Source organism: Etheostoma cragini, chromosome 7 (genome assembly GCF_013103735.1).
Source record: "Etheostoma cragini isolate CJK2018 chromosome 7, CSU_Ecrag_1.0, whole genome shotgun sequence".
In the NCBI taxonomy this organism is placed as follows: Eukaryota; Metazoa; Chordata; class Actinopteri; order Perciformes; family Percidae; genus Etheostoma; species Etheostoma cragini.
In genome coordinates, this window is record NC_048413.1 from 11398590 (window position 1) to 11423117 (window position 24528).

Here is a 24528-nt window from a genome sequence, read left to right on the forward strand (position 1 = left end):
TAGTCTTACAGTGTATATATTTACATTTTTGCAATGAGCTGAAAACCACAGCAGCATGCAATATAACACTCATATTGCGCTTCCGACTGAGCACCAGAGTCCTTTCACAGAGTGAGAGATAGTGTATATAAACATATCTGCTATAACAAATCCAATAATCCACACCAACAAGGACATAAAGCTACAGGTTTCATATGGATTTGAGAAAATCCAAGAGCTTGCCATTGACTTTTCATTTCAAGTCATTATCAAACATCTCTTGTTGGACCCTGAACCAATGAGATAGCACAGCTGGCAATAAAAAACAAAGAGGATATTAATACTGACAATAAATCATTCTCAGACAGGTTACCACTAATGAGTTTGTACAGGATGAAAGGTGATGATTGTTTCCGTGCGTTGTTAAATAGTTTTTATATATTTGGCAAAGTATATTATGTTTGCTAGATATTGTTGTCTTCAGGGTAATATTCAACAGCTCATTATCAGGCGGCAAAGCCAAATTATATAATTCATAAAAGAATTTTGCCTTACTCTGGCATGGTAATTACAGGTGCGCAGTACAAACTAACCTTTGAGGCGCTTTGGATGAACAGAGAATATGATCTGTGCGAAAGAACTGTAGACCTAGATTTGAGGTAGCAGTCAGTGTCCCGAGTCAACAACAAAGCTCTATTAAAATTTCTCCCACTCAAGCATTTTAAAAGCCTACCCAATAACCTTTCAGTTTTAGTTTCCATGAGTCGACAGAGAAATGGAAGGAATCTTCTAATTGCCAGTCTCCTCAGGCTCATTACTTTGATATAAACAGCTTTTAGCTGGCAGATCACACACCTCCACTTACAGTAACTATTCATTTTTCAAGTATCAGCAGACTGACATAGAAAACATTTGTATGTGCCAAAAGACCTCTGGGATGGTTGCTGTTATCCTCCCTAAGTGGACTCAACATAAAAATGGAGATCCGACAAATGGCCTAGCTGTTGCTTAAGGGTTTTTGTATACTGTTAAAGTGAAACGTGCTTGGTGTCATTTGTGCATATCAGCCTGCGTTTTAGGTCTCCAAGGGACGACACTGAAGCTCTGTTTGAGCACACAGATTTCAGTTTGAGACTGCACTTCTAGTTTTCTGTTTTAGGAATCTTTAGCGCCGTGAAATATCGGAATCTGGCATTTTAGCGGCACCTTTCAGTTCCAGGGCTTTTTATGTCTGCAGGTAGAATAGGTATCACACAGCATTAATTCCAGATAGAAAAAGAAGTCTTTAGTCTCATGAAAATGCATTGAGTCCATTATGACAAAAAAGAACCCTGTGGGCTTGTGTGAAGAGTTATAATGGTACATTGAAGAGAGACAAAGTATAGGTCACAGCAGTCAATAATACAGACAGAGACCACAGGAGCCACTGATGAAGATAAGAAGCCTTTGGACCAAATCCCATCTTCAGAGAGGGCAACAAGCTGAACATGCTGCAGGCTTAAGACTGCCCTAAATGCTGCGGGCCGGCGGTTGCGCAGCAGTGGCTAAATTATTGAATGCCTGCAGAATATTTCATCCGTCAGTCAGATGGTCAGTCAGTTAGTTATTCAGGTAGGCAGGCACGATGGAAATGCAAGCATCGTATCCATATTTCCAGAGTGATGTGTTGTGGGTTGGAACGCCTCCACCTGTCACTGGAAGGCACTGTGTGGACTTGAAAGAGTCCTCGACTCAAACAGTGGGTTTAAAAAAGAGCTGCATGCCTGTCTTGGCTGGAGATGTGTGATGAGAGAGAGATAAATGCCAGGCTCTGGGAGGAGAAAGTGTTTTACTCAAATTCGTTGAAGTCGTATACTAAAAAAAGGATTGTGTAGCAATACTGTACCATCTGGCTGCCAGTATATGTCATCGGAACTGCTTGTTGTATGGTTAAAGAGCTTTGGAAACCCCTCCCCCCACACCAATGGACATTCACACCCACTTCATGCAGTGATTTGCCAGGGCATGGAGGTGAAAGAGGTCAAGCTCTATTTTTGTTCTTACACAACTATTTCTGTCTCTTTCTGTAGGTACAACCGAGTACAACACTATGAATGTTGTACAAACTAGGTTGTTTCAAGAATAACCCGGCCCTTACAGTGAGTAAAGAGGGTGAAGAGAAAGGGTAAGTTTGTCTTAAATCTATCTCAATGAGGAAGAAGGATACATTTCTGCTTACATTAGAAGTTGGTTTGTGACACTGGCTTTTTTTTAAGATAAACTTTATTAATTTACCTATGATCCTACAACCGAATATTAAAACTATGTGCATCGTAAACCCCAACCCTCTGCTCCACATTTGATTAACATATTAAAGAGAGCTAAACGATCACAATGGCCAAATTCATCAGGCCCCTAGAAGTTCTCTGCTTATCTGAGTGCCAAAAGGTCATGCACTGCATTAACTGCTTCAATTATTCATCCTCAATGCCCTTGGTTCTGAAAATGCACTCCAGGGCCGAGGAATCCAGCTTTGCTATTTTGCTTAGGTGAAATACAAATCCTTTTAAATTGGAGGCTTTTGATCGTTTCGACCCCCCTCCCACCTACTGAACACCCTTCAAACCCAAACCTCCAGGGGATCCATAATGCTGCAATTATATTTATCACCTCTGCAGTCAAAAGGCAGACCTTCTCTCTCCAGTCTCCTAGCCTGAACATGTGGAAGCACATCAAAATTGGCTGGCTTGCGGGTGACATTCCTGTTCTACATCTGTGTGCCCTTCCACTGCCGTTCTGGGACTGGTAATATCTAAGGTTCATGCAGAAGTATTGTGGTCTATTTTAAGCTGGTTGCAGGTGCATCAGGCTTTCTTCCCTTTCATCTCGGGGTGCTAAATATCAGTGCTATACTTACAATTTATAAACTGGCAGGTTTGTTCCCCCATCCCTCACAGCTCTGACTAGATCTAAGAATGCATTGTGTTGGCAACTTGCTGTAGTCAATTCCACAGTGATACTTTGTGGGAGGCTTTCCTCAAATGCAAGTCTTTTTATGAAATGGGAAAACTGAACTCCATGGCTCTGGCCTGAGTCCAGACAGACACAGAAAAATACAAACAAGATTAATCTCTGCCAGCTTCACCAGGAGCCAGGATGAAGGTGCACAATGGGACCTGTGCCTAAACAGGGGGAGAGAAAGTGGAGCGAAAAAAGCAGAAGAGAAAAACAGGAGAGATCAATACAAGCTGACCATCACTCCAGTCTCAGCTTGGGGTAATGGGGAGCCATATTGCATTAGTCCGCTAGATGGTTCTCCTTGAAGTGGTGAAGCGAGAATCCTACTAATGCATCTGACATTTCAGTGCAATCAAACAGGGCAGCAAAAAAAAGTCTCAAGGCCTCATGGATGATCTTGCAGAGATGCTGAAACAAACAACATCCACCCAAAAATGCTGTTGTTTTACAGTTCTGCAATTTCTGTTTAATACATCTACTCATACAAATTTTTTCCAGATATTCTCTCTTTCCATATTCACTGAGATGTTTGCTTCCTATTCATTTCAATCTATTCCACTCTATTCTGGTGCAGAGCCGGTGCCTTTAAATGAATCCTCTGAATGTGCAGTCATGCTGTAACATAATTAATGTGTTTATTAAAGATAGGATGCCTTGGGTACTGGAGGCTTTTTCTTTAGACAAAATAATTCCCATTTGTGTATGAATACAAAATATTGCAAAGTGACTGCAGCTCAGTTGCAAAGGGATGAGTCAACAACAACAATGAGCTTATAATTTCATACTCTTTGTGTAGCTGTTCAAGAGTCATAATAATAGCTGTGTGTTTACTGCATAAGAAATAAAAAGAAAACATTGGTGGAAAATGCATCTGAAAAAAACAGCTAGAAGAAACTGTGTTTATCCACAGGATATAAGATGAATTGAAACTTCAAAAATAAGTCTTAAATCGAGACGTTTCCTTATTTGTTTCCGATACAGACTACTTTCTCTCTCTCTCTCTCTCTCTCTGTCTGTCGATGCAAATTACACAGGCACAAACAGATTCTAAAAGTTCTAATGAGTGATCACACTGGACACATATGCACACAGATAAAATATTCATGCATGCTGGTCTTGTGATCAGGGCCTGTGGGATATCATTAGCTTTCCTCATTTTAGAGGTTTCCGTACATTAGAAGAGACAGAGATCACTCCCTGCAGATTTACAGGAAATGGATTGGGATCCATAGAAGGTCGAGGTAAGAAGCAGCAAAACACTTGCTCCTGTTGTCGCAAGTTGTGTGGATGTATTGTGTGTCGTAATCACGGAGGGGGATTTTTCCAGCCTAGGTAACATTCCTCTTAAAGTGATTATTCCACAAATATGGAAAAAGGGATTGGAGTTCTAAACACATAGCTACTCCCAATTGCTATGCATTACAACTTTGTTGCAATCATGGTCAGTCAGTTCAAAATTACTGTATTGTTTTATACAAATGCATCCTTTTCCTCAGTTTGCAGAAATACCGCAGCAGATTGTAAACCACATGATTTGACATAGATAGCCGACCCATTGTACCGTCATCGGTGACAGCAGTGACTGCTGATTCACATGTACCACCAAATGCCAACAACAGCATCAACGTGGAAAAAACAGGTGAGTCAAGAACGTGCACAATTTTTAGCCCAGATCCAGGCAAAACCACAACACCTTGTCTGAATGCAAATTTAGGTTGTAAATACTCTTCAACATACTCATTCTAACCTCCCAAAAACCCAAAATTAAAGTCAGCTGTTAAACCTGAGAATTGGGCATTACTGCTTTAAACAATCACCATTAATGTTAGATTACAGGAACCACAGAACAAGACTGATTCTAATAGCTCCATTCGAGCCCATTCAGTGGTTTAGATCTCCATGTTTAATCATATGGTTTCTGAGATAAATGCCTAGAGATAGTACCAAAAGAAGGAAGGCTTATTTAAAAAAAAAACAAAAAAAACAAAAAAAAACAAAAACAAACAAAAAAAAAAAAAATATCCAAAACCCTGCTTCATGCACACAACCAGACCACAGTGGTTTGAGCGACTATACGATCTATGACCACATAGATATCTGACCACCATTACCATTGCCAGAGCCCTACACTCTGGATAACAGGGATATAAAATGAGGTAGAGTGAAACAGAAAAGCCAGAGTGTAAAACAAAACTCATGTCCCCCAAATGACCAGTAGCCAGACCGTTCCCTCTCCTCTTTGCTTGCTAAAGAGAAGAAAGACATTTTCAAACAATTCTTCTTCTGAATGTGCACACAGCAAAAAAAGCTGAAATGGTTACATTTTGTCACAGTGACATGGATACAGGCCATGGTTATTATTGGGACGTGGCATCCGCTCTCCTTTTTTCTGTCTACATTTCCAGTAACACTCCACAATCCACTGGGGGACTATATGAGAGGTTGCCAAACAGATCAATAATTCATCCACCCAAAACAGTTTTTACGCTGAATTGCAAACAAAAAACTGATCTTACTCTGGGAAAAAAATGTAAGTTTAAATAATAGAAATACATTAAAAACAAAAGATTATATATTTATATGTACCCATCACTGATCATCTTTCCTTACCTGCTTCTTTGGAGAGTTGTGTGAAGGCCTCCACTCCCTTCTCTCCATAGCTGCCCTCTGAGGCGACGGTGGAGACGTAAGTCCAGCCCAGGGCTCGGAGAATGTCCACCATGGCCTGGGCCTGGAATGAGTCTGGAGGAACCACCCGTGAGAAGAAATCATAGCGCCTGTCATCACTCAACTCCGGGGCTGTCGACGCATAGCTGATCTGCGGGATCTTGAAGAGATAAATTGGGGTTGGGGAGAGGAAGGGAACAATTACTCATGCGTTGGTGCTATTTTGGTGCAGCATCATGGGTGTTTGCTACGGTGACTGCTCTGACAAGTCCCACTGTTGAATGACTTTGTCCGAAAGCATTCACAATGTACTATAAGTTGCACTATATTTACTGCCTGCCATTTCATTTGAGTGCCCGAAGACTGAATGTAAACTTTACCGACAATATGCCCTTAGTTCGATGCTCACAATGAAACAAAAAAAATCCATGGCATGCAAGGTACATTTTTGCTAGCAATCCCACAATGCACAATGCACAGCTCCCACCATGGCTTTGATCTGTTTGACCTATTGCCCTAAGGAAGGCGCTACAGGTGCTTCACATTAAGGACTAAAAGACTCAAGAACAGTTTCTCCCCAAAAGCCATGACCACTCTGAACTCACACATGAAATGACTTCACTTTACAGCCTACCCCCTGACCCCAGATTTCTTCTTCCCACCTACTGTGCAATACTTTATGTAATACTTAAAAAGACACTGGAATTCTGTGCAATTTCATTAGAGTGCAATATTTAACATTTAATCATTTAATTTCATTACAGTGAAATATTTAATCATTTAATCATTTAATTTCATTACTGTGCAATATTTAATACTCAAGACTTTTGTTACACCAATAACTATGTTATTTGCATAATGTGTAAACAAACGCTTTGTCTTTCTTACCATTTTACATGTGTACAGTATATAATTTCTCTTAGGAACTCTGCACCACGTTCCCCCCTCTCTTTTTTTTTTCTTCTTCTGCACTACTTATATTTTAAATTTTTATATTCCGTGTTGACACTGTAAATGGGTTGCTTCAATCTTGTTGCACAGGTACTGCACTTGTGTATAGTGACAATAAAGGCAGTCTTTTCTATTCAATGTGTGACGTTATAGATGGGAAAAGTTCAACATTTTGGGAAACATGCTTATTGGTTTTCTTGTCAAGATTTAGATTTGAAGATTGAAGATTTATAGCACTCTAATTTCTGTATGCTGCATATGAAACTACTTCCAGCAGATTGTTTTTTAACGTACAGACATTAGAGTGGTATCTATATTCCCATCTAACTCTCAGCAAGAAAGCGATTAATCATATTTTCCTAAATACCGAACTATTCCCTCTAACACCAATATTAACATGTCTCACGCACAGTTTAACTTGGAAACATTTTCATATTACCGTCAATTTAATGTCTGCCTGCAAAATATAATTTAGGTTTACAACTAGTAAAGTAACTTTGTGTACTGCAAGAGAATATTGTTTTGTTTTTTACAAATACATCCCATCAGAAAAATTTACAACATGAGTAGATATAGCAATATGTTATATTTTACATACATCTTATGTACTTATCATTCACTTCTTTTGCTGTTCAAACAGGCAGATGATGTCTTGCGAGCAATACCTTTTTATATATATATATGGTTATCTTGTTAACTGATCATCTAAAAAGATACTCACATTATGAAATGTACTAATTTTAGAGCCTATATTCGGTCTGTTACATGGGCACAGTAATATATCACTTTCTTCTCTTAACATATCAATGAAAACTTACTGCACATACTACAACAACACACTCTATCACACAAAATAAAAATAAAGAAAATGTATGACAGCAGCCACAAGATAATTGTGTAACCTATACATAGTCCAACTAGGACTAAACATTTCACACATAAAACAACCATTGTTTTTTTTTTAGTGTGTGTGTTTTTATTCATTAAATCTAGCAAGTGCTTTTTGTCACATGAAAATAGTAAGTGGACCTCGAGTGAAGATTTTTTTGCCATTTCATGTCCTTCATGCTAACTTGTTTGATATTTTGTGAGGGATATGTGAATTAAGGGTTACAAATGTTAATGCTTGCATACTGTTCCCTGCTTAAAGGAAGCAGCGCCAACACATAATGTTCACTATCAAATACTATGACAACTGAGCAATATATAATACCGTCAACTGAACAGCGTACATGTAGATAACTTAGAGTATCTCATAAGGATACAACCGGCTGTATCAATCATTTTTTTTAGAAAGATGCAAGGTAGTCACTTTTCCTAAAGTCCAGCAAACCACTTAATAGTCTGCAGATGTTCTTCTTACCCACAAACACTTCTTTAAATTGCTCAGATTTCTTTTGGCCAAGCCTTAATCTAAAGATGGAAATGTCGATCTGTGAGTCAGTCTGTCCATCCACTTCTCCTCTTGCGCCACCATGAGGTTCACATTTGTGATTTTGAGGGGAAATGTTTTAACAACTATTGAATGGATTGCCATGAAACTAGTATACACATTCATGTTTCCCTCGGGATCAAATGGAGATCCTTTAACTTTTCTTTTAGCGCTATCATCAGCTCAAAAATGTTTATAATATTTTTGATTTATGACTAAATACTTAGTTTGTGTTTAGTGCTAATTAGCAGAGGTTAGCAAGCTAAGATGGTTATCATGGTAACATACCTGCTTATAGGCTAAAACCTTATCTATCTGACTGTATTAATCATCAAAAACCCAGTTCAAAGTAAATTAGTTGACAGAGGTCTAGTTTGAGATTGTTCATAATGCTGACATATAATCAGAAACTGTGTTCGAGATTTTGAAGCTTCAATCCCACCTGTTGGCACGTCTGGGGTCAAACTGGCTACCTCCCATTAGACGGGTGGATGCACAATCAGGGACATGCTTCATTTTCTCTTGAACCCAGTGCAGTAACTTATCACACAGTGTGATCTAACCACTGTTTGAATGCCATCCATTTCTGTTAGAGTGATCAAAAGCAGCCGGACACTGGGGAAACACAGGAATGAGGACACAGCGGCTCTCTGATGGGATTGCTTCAACTCACAGAATGTGAGTTATAGCTTTGACCCACAACTCAAAGGGGGTCAACCGCACAAAGCTGACAAATTGAGGAGTCAAGCTCAAGATGACTCAATGTTGCGTTTAGGGCGTGTATCAATCCACTTTTGCTAGTTTAAAGCAACACTAGAGAACCTTTTGTACCTTAAAACAATGTTTACAAAATCGGGTGACAGGGTAAACCGCACTTCTGCGTCTCTCTACCTGCTATAATGGCACTATGCAAGTTTGCCAGATCCAATGAGACATACAGTGGACTCAAAAGTTTGGGCACCCCAGGTAAAAAAATTGTATTAATGTGCATAAAGTAGCCAAGAAAAGATGGAAAAAACTCCAAAAGGCATCAAATAAAAGATAAGACATTCGTATAATGTGTTACAAAAAGTTAGATTTTATTTCCAACATTTACACTTTCAAAATAACAGAAAACAAAAAGATAGTATTTGCAATAGTTTGGGAACCCTGCAGAGTTAATACCTTGTCCTGCCCTCTTTGGCAAGTATCACAGCTTGGAAACGCTTCTTGTAGCCGGCCAAGAGTCTTTCAATTCTTGTTTGAGGTATCTTCGCCCATTCTTCCTTCCAAAAGTCTTCCAGTTCTTTGAGATTTCTGAGCTGTTTGTCACGCACTGCTCTTTTAAGGTCTATCCATAGATTATGTTAATGTCAGGGGATTGTGAAGTGCATGGCAAAACGTTCAGTTTACGCCTCTTGATGTAATCCACAGTGGATTTTGAGGTGTGTTTAAGATCGTTTTGTATTAGCCATCCTCTCTTTAACTTCAGCTTTTTCACAGATGGCATCAAGTTAGCGTAAAACATTAGCTGAAATTTTATTGAATCCATTTTTCCTTCTACTCGTGAAATGTTCCCTGTGTTCCACTGGATGCAATACAACCCCAAAGCATGATTAATCCACCCCCTTACTTTACAGTTGGACAGAGGTTCTTCTCCTTAAACTCCTTTCTTCTCCAAACGTACCTTTGCTCATTCCGGCCCAAAAGTTCTACTTTAACCTAATCGGTCCACAGAACTTGTTTCCACAATGCATCAGGCTTGTCTATATCTTCATTTGCAAACTTCAAATGCTGATTTTTGTGGTGAGGACGTAGAAGAGTTTTTCTTCTGATGACTCTTCCATGACGACCATATCTGTACAAGTATCTCTTTATAGTGGAATGGTGTAGCACAACTCCAGTGTCTGCCAGGTCTTTCTGGATGGATCGTGGGTTTTAACTTGCTTTTTTCACAATCCTGCAAGCTGTTCTGCCTGATATTTTTCTTGGTCTTCCAGATCTTGCTTTAACTTTCACTGTTCCTGATGACTGTCATTTTTTAATTATATTCCGAACAGAGGATATTGGCATCTGAAAACGCTTTCCTATCTTCTTATATCCTTCTCCTGCTTTGTGAGGGTCTATTTTCAGTTTCAGTTTTCTAGACAACTGCTTAGAAGAACCCATTGTGCTGGTTATTGGGTTAAGGTCAGAGGAGTCTGGGCATTTAAAACCTTAAGATTGACATCAACTTGTCTTTCCAGACAATGATTGAGAACAATCCACAACGCTGTCAGGTCTCAGCTTTCCAAAGAGGCGGTACAAGGTATAAACTCCAAACAATTTTGGTGCCCAAACAATTTTTAGTTTTCTGTTATTTTGAAAGTGTAAATGATGGAAATAAAATCTAACTTTTTGTGACATATTATGCAAATTTCTAATCTGTCATTTAATGCCTTTTGGAGATTTTTTCATGTTTTATAGGTTTCTTTATGCACATCAATACAATTTTTTACCTGGGGTGCCCAAACTTTCGAAACCCACTGTAATGTAACAATTCCAACCTGTAGGGAGACCAAAGGGGGAAAAGTTACATAGTCTTGCTTTAATGGCGGAAAAAAGGGTCTGTGCACCAGACGCGTAGTTCAAAAGGGTTGCACTTAGTGTCCTAATTAATCATACGTGTGTTTTGGGTGTAACCAATCAAAGTGTCATCACCCATTCCCTTCAAAGTCAGGTATGTTTGTACCTTGGCACATTTTTATTATGATGGCGGATATGCTGAGCAGGAAGGAGAGATTTTCAGGAGAAGGAACTGATCTGCTTGTGCGTACTATTTTACATTGTTACATTTTTATTTTAAATCTTGTGCATGTTTGTGTGTTGCTGTGCATGATTGAAATAATATGTATGTGAAAGGAGAATATATGTATGTGAAAGGAGAATAAATGTATGTGAGAGTACAAGAATATATAATGTCTTATACGGCCCCTCATAAAAGAATTCCCCTCAACACACCTTCCAGACCAGCATACCCATGGGTGCACAGATGGTCGCAGGTGGATTTGCTATTTAAGCAAAGGGGATGCTAGATGGGAAATTGACTGCGTAGGTCTTAAACTAGCAAAGACACTTGTGGCACGCTTTGCGATGCGCCGGGTGCAAGACAAGGCAAATTATTTTTAAAGAAATATACCAACTACAAAACCAGCAAACAAAAATGCAGTGATGCAATCAAACATATTCACAGGTGGGAATGCTACTGCGATGTCACACGTTAAATCACTTCAGGGCTGCATAAATTGAGTGTAGTGGGTCAAAAAGAGAGCTCAGCAAAGTGATGAAAAGGAGCACCAGCAGCGATTTGCATTTAAAAAGACTTCTTCCAAAAAAGGGAAGCGTTTATTTGAAACATTTGATAGGGGATGTATTTTTAACAGAGCTGCTGTAGTATTACTATGCAGTAAAAAGGTGTTAAAGGTTTGTTGAATCACGTCCCATCTTCACTCCAGCTGGGACAGAAAGCTGCTTCAACATTTGTCTCTCTGGAGCTTTTTGCTGCAGGGGAACAGTTTAAGATGGTGATGTCTTTATACTTTGTCCTAGGCTTGTAGCCTGTTGATATAATTCTTTAACTCCTTATTCCCAAGGAATCTAAAACCTCTCTGTGCTTTTTTAATTACCACTTTGACCTCCAGGTAACCAAAGTGCTAAACCTTGATTGAGAAAATGCAGAGGTGTGAGGATTAATCCTGCTGGAATTACGATACAAGTAGATGCTGACTAACTAATACTGATTGGAATCTAACACCTATGTATTTTTCTCTCTGGTAGAAAATGAGCTCCAAATCAAGTGAAAGTCCAAGTTAGTATTTTAACCTCCTTTATGAAATAAGGGAATTGAATCAAAACCTTCTGAACTTGATTGTGTCTTTCTCAGTAGATAACAAGCAACAAAGTTTAGCTTTGCTGTTACCCAGCTGTATGATTGCTTCCCAGAACAGTTGCAACTGAATTAGCTCTTGTTGCGACAAACTGCAGCAGATTTAAAACACAGGTTAGTAAAGCAAGGAGAATAGATATTTTATCAACATTTTAGAATAATTTTCTTTAAATAATTAGCTTGGAATGAGCAAAGCCTTATTTTCTCTTAATCACTCATCTATATAAGAAATTTTCCCATTTCAAGGTTGCACTTGCTACTGCTTGCAATTCTCATTAATTCACTAGGACACTTTAAATCTGTAATGTGAAATTCTGTACCACACATGACATCTAGGTCTGTGCTCCAGTTGCAACAAGGTGAAAGGGTGATGGTGATGCCTGCAAGCCGTCTGCATCAACAGTGACTACAATAACTGCAAGCCAATCATGAGCAAATAAGTTCAGGCCAAGAAAGAATGATTAACGATGCCCCCTTTCAGTATCACAATTACCCAAAGCTGATGTCTGGCACCTGTCATCTGCTGTATACATCAAAGCTAGGATTGCTGAGGGTAAACGCCTAGCTTGCTCTTGAATGTATCAGGCCTGAAAAGATCGATGGAAGGAAAACACAGAGGTCTGTTATGGGGGACACGGTTCTATTGATTTACCACCACAAAGTGGTGCGGCCGCCCTGAATAAAAATCTGGTGCTGAAGTCTACAGAAGGTTAAAAAAAGAAGGCAAGGGTGGGAAGTGTTATGTGGAGGGGGGGGGGGGGGGGGGGGGGTAGCAGTAATCTCCTTACTGACATTAAATGAGAATTTCAACCTGGGTGTTTAAGAAGAGAGGTGACTAAGTGAGGTTGTATAAAGGTTAGACACGTTCACAGTAAGTGAGAATGCCAGGTGAAGTTAATTAGAGTACCTTGGCCTTTCTGTTGCATTTTCACATAGAGCAGCCCACGAGCACCACGGGCAGCTCTAAAGGAAGGTGAGAGACTGTAATGGTTGTGGTCTTACCATCCTGTTCGGCTAATATGAAGGTGATGATTCGGACGAGCTGAGGGCAATACTTGCAGCTACAAAAACAACTCTCCTCTGCTCCGTCATCATTCTGCTCGATGCAGAAAGAAATGTTATTTGGAGAAAAATAGGCGGCATATGGCATAACACTACTCTCAGTTGGGGTAATGGCAACCATCTATCCTCCTTGCCATGAGAGGAGGGAAATATGCAGATACTGTATGAAAAGACAGGCTGTCTCCATAGAAAACAGAGAAGTATGACAGTCCAGGGGTTCTTAAACAAAAACTGTTTAAACAAAGACAATCTTTCAAACACTGAGCTTTTCCCTACAAAAGGCAGTACTGAGTAGACACCATCAGTGTCAAAAAATTAGACACAGAGAACTAGAGTGTTGTCCAGACTGAGTTTGGTATCCATTCATTTGAGAGCAACACTCAAAAATATGGCTGTAAACGAACTGTGAGTGGCAGAGCTGAAATGTTTCCCATGAATGGCTGTAACTGGGGTGAGGGCAGCCAGTCAGTTTCTTTTGCAGGAATCCCTGTGCCTCCATTTTCCGCATGATTAGCTTCTAAGTATATCTTGACATCAGTCAGCTCCACTCGGTTGTTTGCAACAATCTCCACGGTGATGGCGGAAATGACAGCGGGTTCCGACAGACCTGACTATAACCCCACGCTGTCAATGCCCAGATTGTCACACACACGGACACACACACACACACACACACACACATACACAGTGAGTATGACGAAACTATGAACTGGCCAAGGAGCCATTTTGAAAGCAATTCAAAAACTATACACAGCACCCATGATGGAATAAATATTTGCTTACAAAAAACATCCCTAGTCTGAAGATTTATTTGTAGCACTGCTTTGTAAAACAGCAACGGTCAATAGCCTATAAACCAAATAATACAGTATAATAAACACGCCTATGAGGTATTGAGCAGTTATTAAGTTTTCATCTTTCCTGCTAAATCAAGGTTCAGTGCAACTCTGTGACATCGGGGCATTAGGCAGTCATTGGTTTGTATCCAGACAGCACTCCCATTTGTTACCAGGGCAGAGGTAATGACTGTGTCCATACATGCAACCTCAGGCTAGGCTTTGGTAATCTCTCCTCACCAGAGCATGGCACTGACAACTCAGCCGAAGAGGCAGGGAGGAAGGGCGGGGTAAACCGACAGCTTTCCCACCCTCTCTCCGTCACTCTCCCCCCCTCTCTTCCTGCCCATCTGTGTCTCTCACTCAAACTCTACTTTTGTGAAGGCTGTGTTTCATCATTGTGCCCTCATACAACCTGTGACTTTCAGCCTTGCTCTGCTGTTCTCCGCCCCTCTGTGTGTTTCAGCCCCACTAGAGAGAAAGACAAGTGGGTCTCATCTTCCTGTGTGTCTCGTCCTCCCTCCCTGTCATCTGTCTGCATTCGGACACACCCACACAGATGATCAGCAGACACTTCCTGCCCTGAGAAGTCATCGGCCTGCCAGTTTCCCCCCAATCCGAGACAATCTGCCCTCAGTCATTTGCTTGTGTGCCATCCAACTTTCCCCTCTTTGCAGTTTCTCAATCATTTTTCTCCAAACCCTTGCTCCTAATATCTGCAGTACGCTCAGGTACTTTGCATTAGAATTTTTTTTTTTCAGAAACGTAAAGCCTTTGGGATTATTTTTTCACAGTTTTCATCAACAATGTGTCCACAAACTGCTCCTTGCCAGTGCAAAATCATATCTGTAGGTTTATTGTCAGTGCATTTAACTGATTTCCCCAACATTATCCGCTTGCGGCAACTAAAGCATGATTATTATTTTTATTGTAAGTCAAAGCATTTGGGTAAACCTGTATTAATCTTTCTGTTAGCAACACTGTGGCAGCACATCAACCTGTGGAAATGCTGACAAACTGTTTCTTTTTCACAGATCCACCATACACGTATCAATGGATGTCAAAATAATCTCTTTTTCTGGTGCCCAGCAACTCCTGAGGGAAATATCTGGCTCTTTAGCTGCTAAATGCTCCGCTAATTTCACTAGCTAGTTGCTAGCTTTGCCTGTTTGTCGTTTCGTATTGGGCAAGTAGTTAACAGTAGGTTTCTAGAATCCTTTTCATGAAAATAGCTGCCAGCGGAAGAGATAGATGAGAGTGAACATAAATACTGATGTTAAGTGGCAGAAAACCAAAACAATGGGCTGAAATAAGCTAAAACACTCCGTAAAGCTTAGGGAAACTGCAGAGTAGAATGATTTTTCTGGTAGGAGAGTGCTTCATGACTCTTCATTACTACGAGAAACACATTGCACATAAGCATGGTCATTTGATCCATTGTTAATATAAAATTATTGATTATAGCAGCTTTAATGTTAGGTGCCTAAACCTAACAACATGATGGGTGCAGGATCTGAACTCCAGTCTTCAGGGTCAAAGAACTGTGCTTAAACACCCTGTCATCCACCAAACGTCATTTGCTATATAGGAATGTCACATGTTCTGGATTGGAGAAAGTGTTGCTAGTGAATATAAACCAGGCAGCAATTCTCTTTCCTCCATGCTGTCTTTAGCAAACTTAAATGTTAATAAAGGGATTTTTCTTTTTAATTGCCTTTCCTCCACACTCCTCGCCAAGGCCAGCCTCACATCGCACTCCTAATACAGAACATCCCCCCAGTCAATTATTATACAAGGCCCTTCCCTGAACACTGTCTCACCAGTCTGGGTGTTTACTGTGCTTTGCAGCAGCTTTTTGCTACAGGACTGACAAACACAACATTTTCACAGTTGCCCACACCGCTGAACTAGACTTTGTGTTACATGACAGAAAGTTAGGCTTTTATAATCCTTTATCCAACACGACCTTCCACCGTCTCCTTCTTTACGCCCACTTCCCCTTTTCAGTGGATTCCATCACCCTCCGTCTCTCCTGCTTGCACCATGCCAGTCCCATGGGCAGCTCCGGTGCTCTGTGCCGGGCCTGAGCTCCTGCATGGCTGCCCTGCCAGAGTGTATTTTAAGACAACTAGCGTGTTTCTCCATGGGTACAGAAGCTAGGTATGACTCACAAATCAGATATTTGACCAGGAGAGCCACACAGAGTAGAGCCGAGATGTGGGAGGAAAGTGTGGATAGCTCACAAAGGGAACCTAACCAACCGTTTTCTTTCCCTCTGGTAAACAGATTGTTATTTCAACTATATAGGTGTTTCAAAGATATCTTTCAAAGCCTTATCGGTGTAAATGTTTAGGGTTGCTGTTACGAACAGATCAGAAATGGAACCTATTGCCACGACTCAATGATGTTGCCTTTAAAGCTGTCAGCCACTCTTGTTGTCACTCGTGAAAGTTATTTTGTACGGATACTGTATCTCTTCAAGTAATTTTGTTTTTACTTAGGCTTCACACAAAGCGAGGCCCTGCAGAGAACAATGCAGTTCAGCACAACAGCCTTGATCATCGTTGATGTGCTGTTTGCTCTCTCCAGGTGCCAGAGAAACCCGGCTCAAGGTAGGAATAAAACACAGCCGGCAGGTTTATAACAAAGTGTTATCAAATGTATACCGTTATATCCACAGGGTACATTACAGATGGCTGTATTGATTTTCCCCAACTGTAAAGTGCACTGGACGCAGCTTTGTTTTTTCTGTGTTCAAGATAACTTAATTTTTTCTCAGAGAATATTAATAAACCAATAGTGAACTATATATGACATTCTGTCTTAGGTTGGTGGCAGAACAAGAAAATTCTTTCATGAGAAACATACAAATACAAATATCTGTGTTTGAGTTTTGGGAATTGTTGGTGAGTGCAACATCTTTACACATCTGCGTGGCCTCATTGCTCTGTGCAGTACTAATCTGGCTCTGACATATTATTCATCAAAGAGTAGACATAGGTGCATTTTTTCCCCACCTTTACCAAGAGCATGCAGGGTCTGACACGTTCACTGTCAGCCATGCACCTGCAACACTCAGACCTGCATCCCAATGACTCGCCCTGTACTATTCCCCATCTCTCCCTGTATAGCTCAGAGCATCATCACCAGGCCCATTTCTCCCTTAATAGCGCAGACAATGTGAGTGAGTCCTCCTTGATCGTATCTTTCCTCTCTGTCTGCTCCTCACAAAGAATTCTTTGGCAAGGCCATGTAATTACGCACTGATCACAGCAGTGGAAAATATCACAGATATCCTATTCCTTCTGTTAATGTGTCTGAACCCCTACTTGATGCCATGATGTACTTGAGATATACTGGTTTAGAACAGAACACTTTGATAGGCCGTTATTTGTATGCTTGGCATTGGCCTCAGATCTTCTTTAAAACCAAGAGTTTAGATAATAGCATCCTATCATCAACACCTACAATCACAACACATGCCAAATTCACTGTCAGCCCGTTTGGAAGTGAAGTTGCAAATTTTAAGAATGCATAGATGAATACAGTTTTCTGCAAAAGCTTCACACAAATAGCTAAAAGTGATGTAATGGCAACTGTTTTGCAGGCTACTATATATTGTGTTTACTAGACTGAGTTTCACAGGAGGTGTTTGGAGATGAACATATGCAGAGCTGATAAAGTTGTGTTACAGGAAATAGTCAGAATTAGCTGCTTAAACTGCCATTCACAGCAAGACATTCCCACTCATTGAGCAGGGCTTTACAAAACTGGCATAACAACAAAGAACATCCAAATCTATAAAACAATAAAGAGCCAGAAACACATTAACAAGAAAAGTAGTTAAAGGAAATGGATAAACAAATGAAGAAATACAAGGATACACAAAAAAGATAAAAAACATTTAAAATATTGCAGCATAAAACTACGAGTAACAAAAATCCTGAGTACACCAGAGTATGAAGTTGATAATAAAAGTGATTTGAAAGACAACCTTGAGCGTGGCAAAAAAAAAGAAAAAATGTCTTCAAGCGAGGGCATTTCACAGTCAAATTTAGGGTTTTATTGTTTAGCTGCAGAGGCAGACCTAGCTCCAAGGCTTTATTCAAATCTTGCCTCCTCTGCTGGGATTGGCAGACTAATTGGCCATCACATTCACTATCTATGACCTAAAGCGTTTGATTGGTAGACGTATTTGGTGGAAGTATACTCCCACAGGCTCATTTAAGTGCACTAAAGTCCATTCTCTTCCTCAGTCTCTGGGGCGTCATTATGGAGCCCATGTCTATGCAAGTCCCGCCCTACAAAGCAAGCCAATTGGTTAGGGTTAGGCATTGACGTTGAGTGGTTAAGATTAGGATAGCCAATTGGTCATGGGATAGGACCTGAGCAAATCGGGTTACGTTACTTAGCGTAAGAATGGACACCTGGCCAATAGTAGCGTGTTAATGCTATTGAAAGGCGGGTCTTGCCTAGAAGTTGCGAGGGTTCCATAATAACGCATCTCTGGGTCCTAATGGCAAAAGCACAGTCACCTTTTCTCTTATGTTAAGACTCAGATTTCCATGAAATGTTGCACAAACATTCATGTCCAAAGGATGAACCCTACTGCCTTGGTATTCCCTTGACATTTTATCTGGCTCCACCAGCAGGTTATGGTTTTCACTTTGCTTTCTTATGAAATATCTCAAAATTTACTTAATTCAACAGCTTCTGAATAGCTTGCCATGAAATAAGGTAGGCCTACAAACATGTATGTCCCCCCTCACGATGACTTCACTTTACAATCCCCTGTCAGTTCATCTAGCGCCATCATTAGGTTAATATTTTACTGTAAATTGTCATAAAAGACTTAAATTGGCCAGCAAAATGAATGGCACTGGCACCAGCTTGAGCTGTTCTTTGTGTTTAGCGTTAATTAGTGTAACATTTTTAGAATGTTAACGCGCTAAACTAAGATGTTAAACTGGCTAAACATCACAATGCTAGCAATGTCATTGTAAGCATGTTGGCATGCTAAGATTAACATTTAGTTCAAAGTAGGACAGCCTCACAGAACTGCTAGCATGACTATAGATGCTTAGTTTAGTTAGACATGTACGGTATCTGGTTTTTGAGGCTTAACTTTATTAACAACCATTGATTAATGGCATTTAAGCTGCTAATTACTTTCTTTTATTCCTTCTACTTCAAAGAAGCATACCAAAGGTTTTGCATGTTTTAGCCCATTTGCTACAAATTGTGTACACTTTAGATCACAGCTAACATTCTTGCAGAACAGGCTGCTGTGTTTTAGACCTTTGAAAGCATGTCTTTTTACAATTATGGACATCCATTGTCTTCTTTAAATTTCTGTACAATATGAAAAATACATTGGGAGAATCTGATCCATCATATGATGAACATCGGGTTTGCACAGAATTTTGTCAAAGACACATTGTAGTTTTGTGATAACATAGTACAGACTCTCCAAATCAATCTGTTGTTTACCTGTATCACCCCACAATGTTAATATAACATTAAGCAAACACACTGGTATGGTGATTTAATCTTTGAAAAATGTAGTTACACTTCTACTACAGCTAATACTACATCTACTAGAGCCAACATCATATTGGTATGGGAGCAGAGAGGTGTGAAAAAAGGTTGCTGTTACATAATTGAAAAACCTTTAGGTAAAGCTTAGTAAATCTCTGTGTACATATAGATATCTCTGATATCTTCTCTGCAGCTCACTCTGATGAAAATGATCATGTGTCCAGTTTTAACCTGGCCCCTCGTGGACTCCCCGCTCTGCCCTGAGCTGCAGGTGTAGTGAATCACTGAGGGCATCTGACCTGTTAGTCAACTGTCAGCAACACACTGACTCCACTGCACAGCCAGAACAACAGACAATTGTTCCCTCAGTGAGCACAATAAGCTTTTTACAATGCCATACTGAACAACCTGCCAACAAAGACAGTGTCCAGTTCTATCAGATAAAGCTATTCTGTGTACTCTCCTTCTTGCTGAGATCATGATTCATCAGAGCAAGTGTCTCAACTAATGGGCCGAGAAGATTTATGTGGAATGTGTTTTTGTGACACGCACATTTCACATAACTTCCCCTCGCAGTGAGACAAAGTGTCAGAAGGCTCCTTACTGACATGTATTTCAGAGCCAGAATCAGAGATGCGCAACAGACACCAGATCTGACAATTACCCTCAGACAAGTTAACCAGCCGAAACAGGAATAGACCCAGTCAAATACAGTGGAACTGTCACACTCTGCTACTGAAGGCTTATCTTTATTTTCAACAAGACCTCTAACATGCATCTTTTCCAAAACAACTCATGTGTATCTCTGGAAGTCTGTTCATAACACAATCTGTCAAATGAGCTGAAATAAGACAAATGCAGTACCTTAAAAGATCTGAAACCCAGACTTTTAAACGTGTTCATTGATCATCCAAAACACAAAAAATTTATGAAATGTGATTTATTTCACTAAGTATTTCCTATGTAAGTTATATCAAGAAGATATTTTACATACAGATTGTGTGTTTTCAAGAAATTCTAGCCTTCAAATGATGATGAGTTCAGAAGAGGAAAATTCCTCTATAGGGGTTTTACAGTAGCAACAAAGTATTACTGGAACTGCATGTGTCCTAAACAGATAAAACATTAACATTCTCATTGTAGTGTGACTGTACAGAAAAATGCATCAAAGTGTAAAGTAAAGGTAAACTAGACTACTCAAAGCCACTTCTGCTATGACCAAGGCCATGTAGTTATTTATTTTGTGTTCATTAGAGCACATTCAAAATCATAACCTTGGTTTGGATGGTGTATCCAAAATAAAAGATGTGATATGTTTTCAACTGTGCACAGAAACTCAGAGACTACCCCATCCCCAACCTTTATCTGCTATATGTAGACCGCAAGAATTGTGATAGGTCAGTTTGGGCTCAAATTTAAATTTATACTGTTTATTTATCCCCAGTGGGGAAATTACAAATTACACTCTGTTTTTGTTAGAAATCACTACACACAGGCCTGAAATACACACACACATGCTCAGGACCTTTTCATGTGCAAATGGAGAGATGTCAGAGTGAGTGGGCTGCCAGAGCTGGACCAGCACCTGAGCATTCAGGGAGGTGTACAATGCCTTGCTCAAGAGCACCTGGCAGTGCCCAGGCATCTCTCCAGCTTCTAATCCACTACTCTGTAGTTTGGTCCATACTGGGACTTGAACCAGCAACCCTCCGGTTCCCAACCCAACTCCTTGGCTTGGGTCTAATAAAGACGTCTCTACTGCAAACCTTCTGCTCTTCGCAACCCCTGCTCTCTATCACAGCAAATGCTACGCTAACACTGCGCTGCACAGTGAGTAGTCCCCCGTTAGTAAAAGACAAGGGCGAAAGAGGCATTTAACCTGGATGTAACTTCCGTTCTACTGTATAAGTGTTTGCGTGGCCCTATTTTACAAAGGGAATGAAAGAATGTAAACAGCAGTTGCTGTGGGGAATACAAATAAAGCAAGCTCCTGCCTGATCATGTAAAATACATTTGTCTGGTGTTGCAGTGGTGCCAAAAATAGGGGATATCTGACCAAATTGTAAATCAAAACCTGCGCCAGAGGAATCTACAGTATCCACAGCTCCTGTTAACCCCTTGTGTCAAGCATAAATCTGGCTTTAAATTAATTCCTTGGAGACTTGTCCTAATCTGATCCACTACATGCCTAGCCCAACCTTTACTCTCGCCTTAACCAGAAACCAAATCATAGCCTTGAAATTTACTGCTTAGCCTTGTAAGGTCATATCCCAATAATGTGTGTGTGTGTGTGTGTGTGTGTGTGTGTGTGTGTGTGTGTGTGTGTGTGTGTGTGTGTGTGTGTGTGTGTGTGTGAATGTTTTAACATATTTTTAATATGAAAACTGGACCAAACTGACAGGGGTATTTAATCAGTATTGTACAATAGCAATCTTACAACAAAACTTATGTATTCCTCAGAAATATATACATCTTAGAATTGTATCCACTGGCAAGAGTGCAGGGAGAACAATGTTTGAATGGCTGAGATGGTTTTCTTTCCCTAAGGCCTGACTATATTTACTGGCAAATATAATTTGATTGCCGTTCGACAGAGAGTGCCTTCTCCAATATATTGATAAATTACATGCTATTCATCCTCATAGCCTCTTTGAAGGACACATGTAAGGAATCCAATACTGAAAAGGCAGTTAAAAAACACTATATTCTGTCAGCAATAGCTCCCGTCAGCTAGTCAACTGTGGTTTAAGCAACCCTGTTTGAAAGGAAAAAGCTTCCCTAAATTGTAAAACGTCAATTGTGATTGAGGTCTTCCCCCAAATCAATGGAACATGCAGGCACTTCCGAGAGCACTTGGAATCCTATGGGATTTCCATTTGAAAACAGTTATTCTGTCAACTGATATTTTTTATGTATCCTCTGGCTGCTGCAGCACGATATACTTTTAAGCTCAAAAGAGCAGAGATACACATACAGTTCAAACAGAACTCACATACCACTGCAAAGCCAGCCAGAAAAGAATAGCACTTGCCAAACATTATCTCAGGGAAATACTGACAAAATGAAATTGAAGCTAATGAAACACCTAAGTCCCACTCTTTAATTTCCAAATGTAAAATCAACAGGTATTTTAGCATAACTACCCGAGGCCCATGCTGCACTCCAATAATTTACTTTCCCTAGATAAGGTCCACACCGGGCTGGCTGATATAATGGTTATATATTACTATCCGTTGATAGCAACCGCTCTGATGCACCCTCAGGCCCTGCTGTAATAACACAACTAAAAGGACAAGAAATGAATCCTGATGACAGTTTTTAATGTATACCGTGAGAGAGCACACTGCACCCTGACACAGACAGACACACACAGACACACACACACAGTGAAACACACACAAGCACATATAAACACAGATGTTAAAATTAGTTTACTCACCTTGAGCGATATCTAGCCATGAGGACAGATTTTGTATAATTTGACCAGGTTTAAAAAAAAAAAAATCCTAACTGAGTACATGTGCTACTGTTACAATTTTGAGCTACTCCTTCATTTTTTGCTATCAGTCAACATCACTACATTTCAAATGGAAATATTTTACGTTTTACTTAAATGATAAATGTTTTACACACAAACAATACAATCATCTTATTATTTGTTTCGTCAAAGCTGCAAATAATTCTGTTCTTTTTGAAGATTTTGAATGCAGGATGTTTACTTGTGAATGACTATTATTTCGCATTGGGGTAGTGCAGCTTTTACTAAGGTAAAGGATGTGATGAATGAACCTCTCCCACCAATACTCGTCACTAATATTTGGGCCTTCTCCCCAAAACAACGGCAGGGATTGGGATTTTGATTGTGGTGCTGAGTGCATTAAACAATCATTTAAAATGCTGCTGACCTAACTGACCTGACCTGAAACATTTATTCATATAGCTTGTTGCTGAGTAACAAGTACACCATCCCCCCCAAGGCCTGTGGGAACAGCCAAGATCTGCAATAGTGCAATGACATCTTGTTTGACACACGGATATTTTATTAATTCTATCAATATTACATCAGCTGCTCGCATTGTGTCGTGTTTGTGTGCGTGTATATACATCTGCTTTACAGAACACGAGAGCAACAGCACTCTCTCACAACACGGTTTTGTCCCAAAGCACCAAAAGGATGGAAATTTGAAAATATATGTCTCTCAGGAAACATTTCTCTGTGTGGTTATCCATTTCATTATTACCTTCACCACAAATTTATGTTAGGGAATGGGATTTTGATTGCGGTGTTGACTGCATTAGCCCTTATTTAAAATAATCAAAATCAAATAAAAAACAAAATGAAAACCGAGGCACATGAATGTAAAATAATTGTATCTGCGTGGCTCGATACCACTAGAGGTAACTGAGTAAATATAAATACTGCAGAAGAAGGACCATTATGTTTTCTCTTCCTTCTCTTGCAGCTCGAGCTGGCGTGCGGTGAATCCCATTCTCGCTGTTCTTCAGTGGCATGCCTATCTACATTAGAGCCCTCACATGGGCATGCAGTCCAAACAGAGCCTTGTGTAACAGCCTCCAGGTACAGCAAGACAGCCATGTGAGCACTGCACCTCCTGCTCCTTTTAAGTTGGCAGCAAATTGCACAAGATTTATTGTGCTTTAAGTATGTTATAGCATTAGTTCTTTTTCGGCTGTTGCCCTTAATGTGTGAACTGTGTGACATGAAAATGTGTATGTCCATGTGCAGAGCTTGAATACTGTATGAAGCTGTTGTTTTATTAGCTGTGCTAGTGGTATGGCTGTAAAGAGTCCGGTATACTAGCTGCACTAGCTGAGGTTGCACATGCCAATGTGACGTCAAAATGTCGTAGATCTCTCTGGCGCGCAAGGATTTTGAGTGTGCAAGCAGCGGTTGCGCACCACTATATTTTTGTCATTGGCGCAACAAAGCGGAAATAGGAAGCATGGACGACTTTGCAGACAACCGGATGCCAGGACTCTCAGAGTGTCTGCAAGTTTCTATTATAAACTCACTGGGTTAAAATAAGTTCTTTTATGGTGGATGAAAGGCTTGATCCGACGAAGTAGGTCATTGACTGAAATCAAATCATTGATGGCAATGCTGCTGCCATTTCTGACATTGTTTAACTTCTTCCTTCCTT

The 24528-nt window shown here is 40.1% G+C and overlaps 1 protein-coding gene and 1 long non-coding RNA gene across 4 annotated transcripts in view; one reads left to right on the forward strand and one right to left on the reverse strand.

Moving 5' to 3' along the window:
* LOC117947508 overlaps positions 1 to 24528 on the forward strand; it is a 1113976-nt gene that overhangs the window by 253454 nt on the left and 835994 nt on the right. The window lies entirely within an intron of this gene.
* The window catches only part of LOC117947436 (metabotropic glutamate receptor 7), a 104105-nt gene that overhangs the window by 30718 nt on the left and 48859 nt on the right, over positions 1 to 24528 (reverse strand). For all 3 annotated transcript variants that reach the window (XM_034876359.1, XM_034876357.1, XM_034876358.1), the window contains exon 2: positions 5587 to 5803. In XM_034876359.1, the coding sequence (XP_034732250.1) occupies positions 5587 to 5803 (217 nt within the window). The remainder of the gene's footprint in view (positions 1 to 5586; positions 5804 to 24528) is intronic.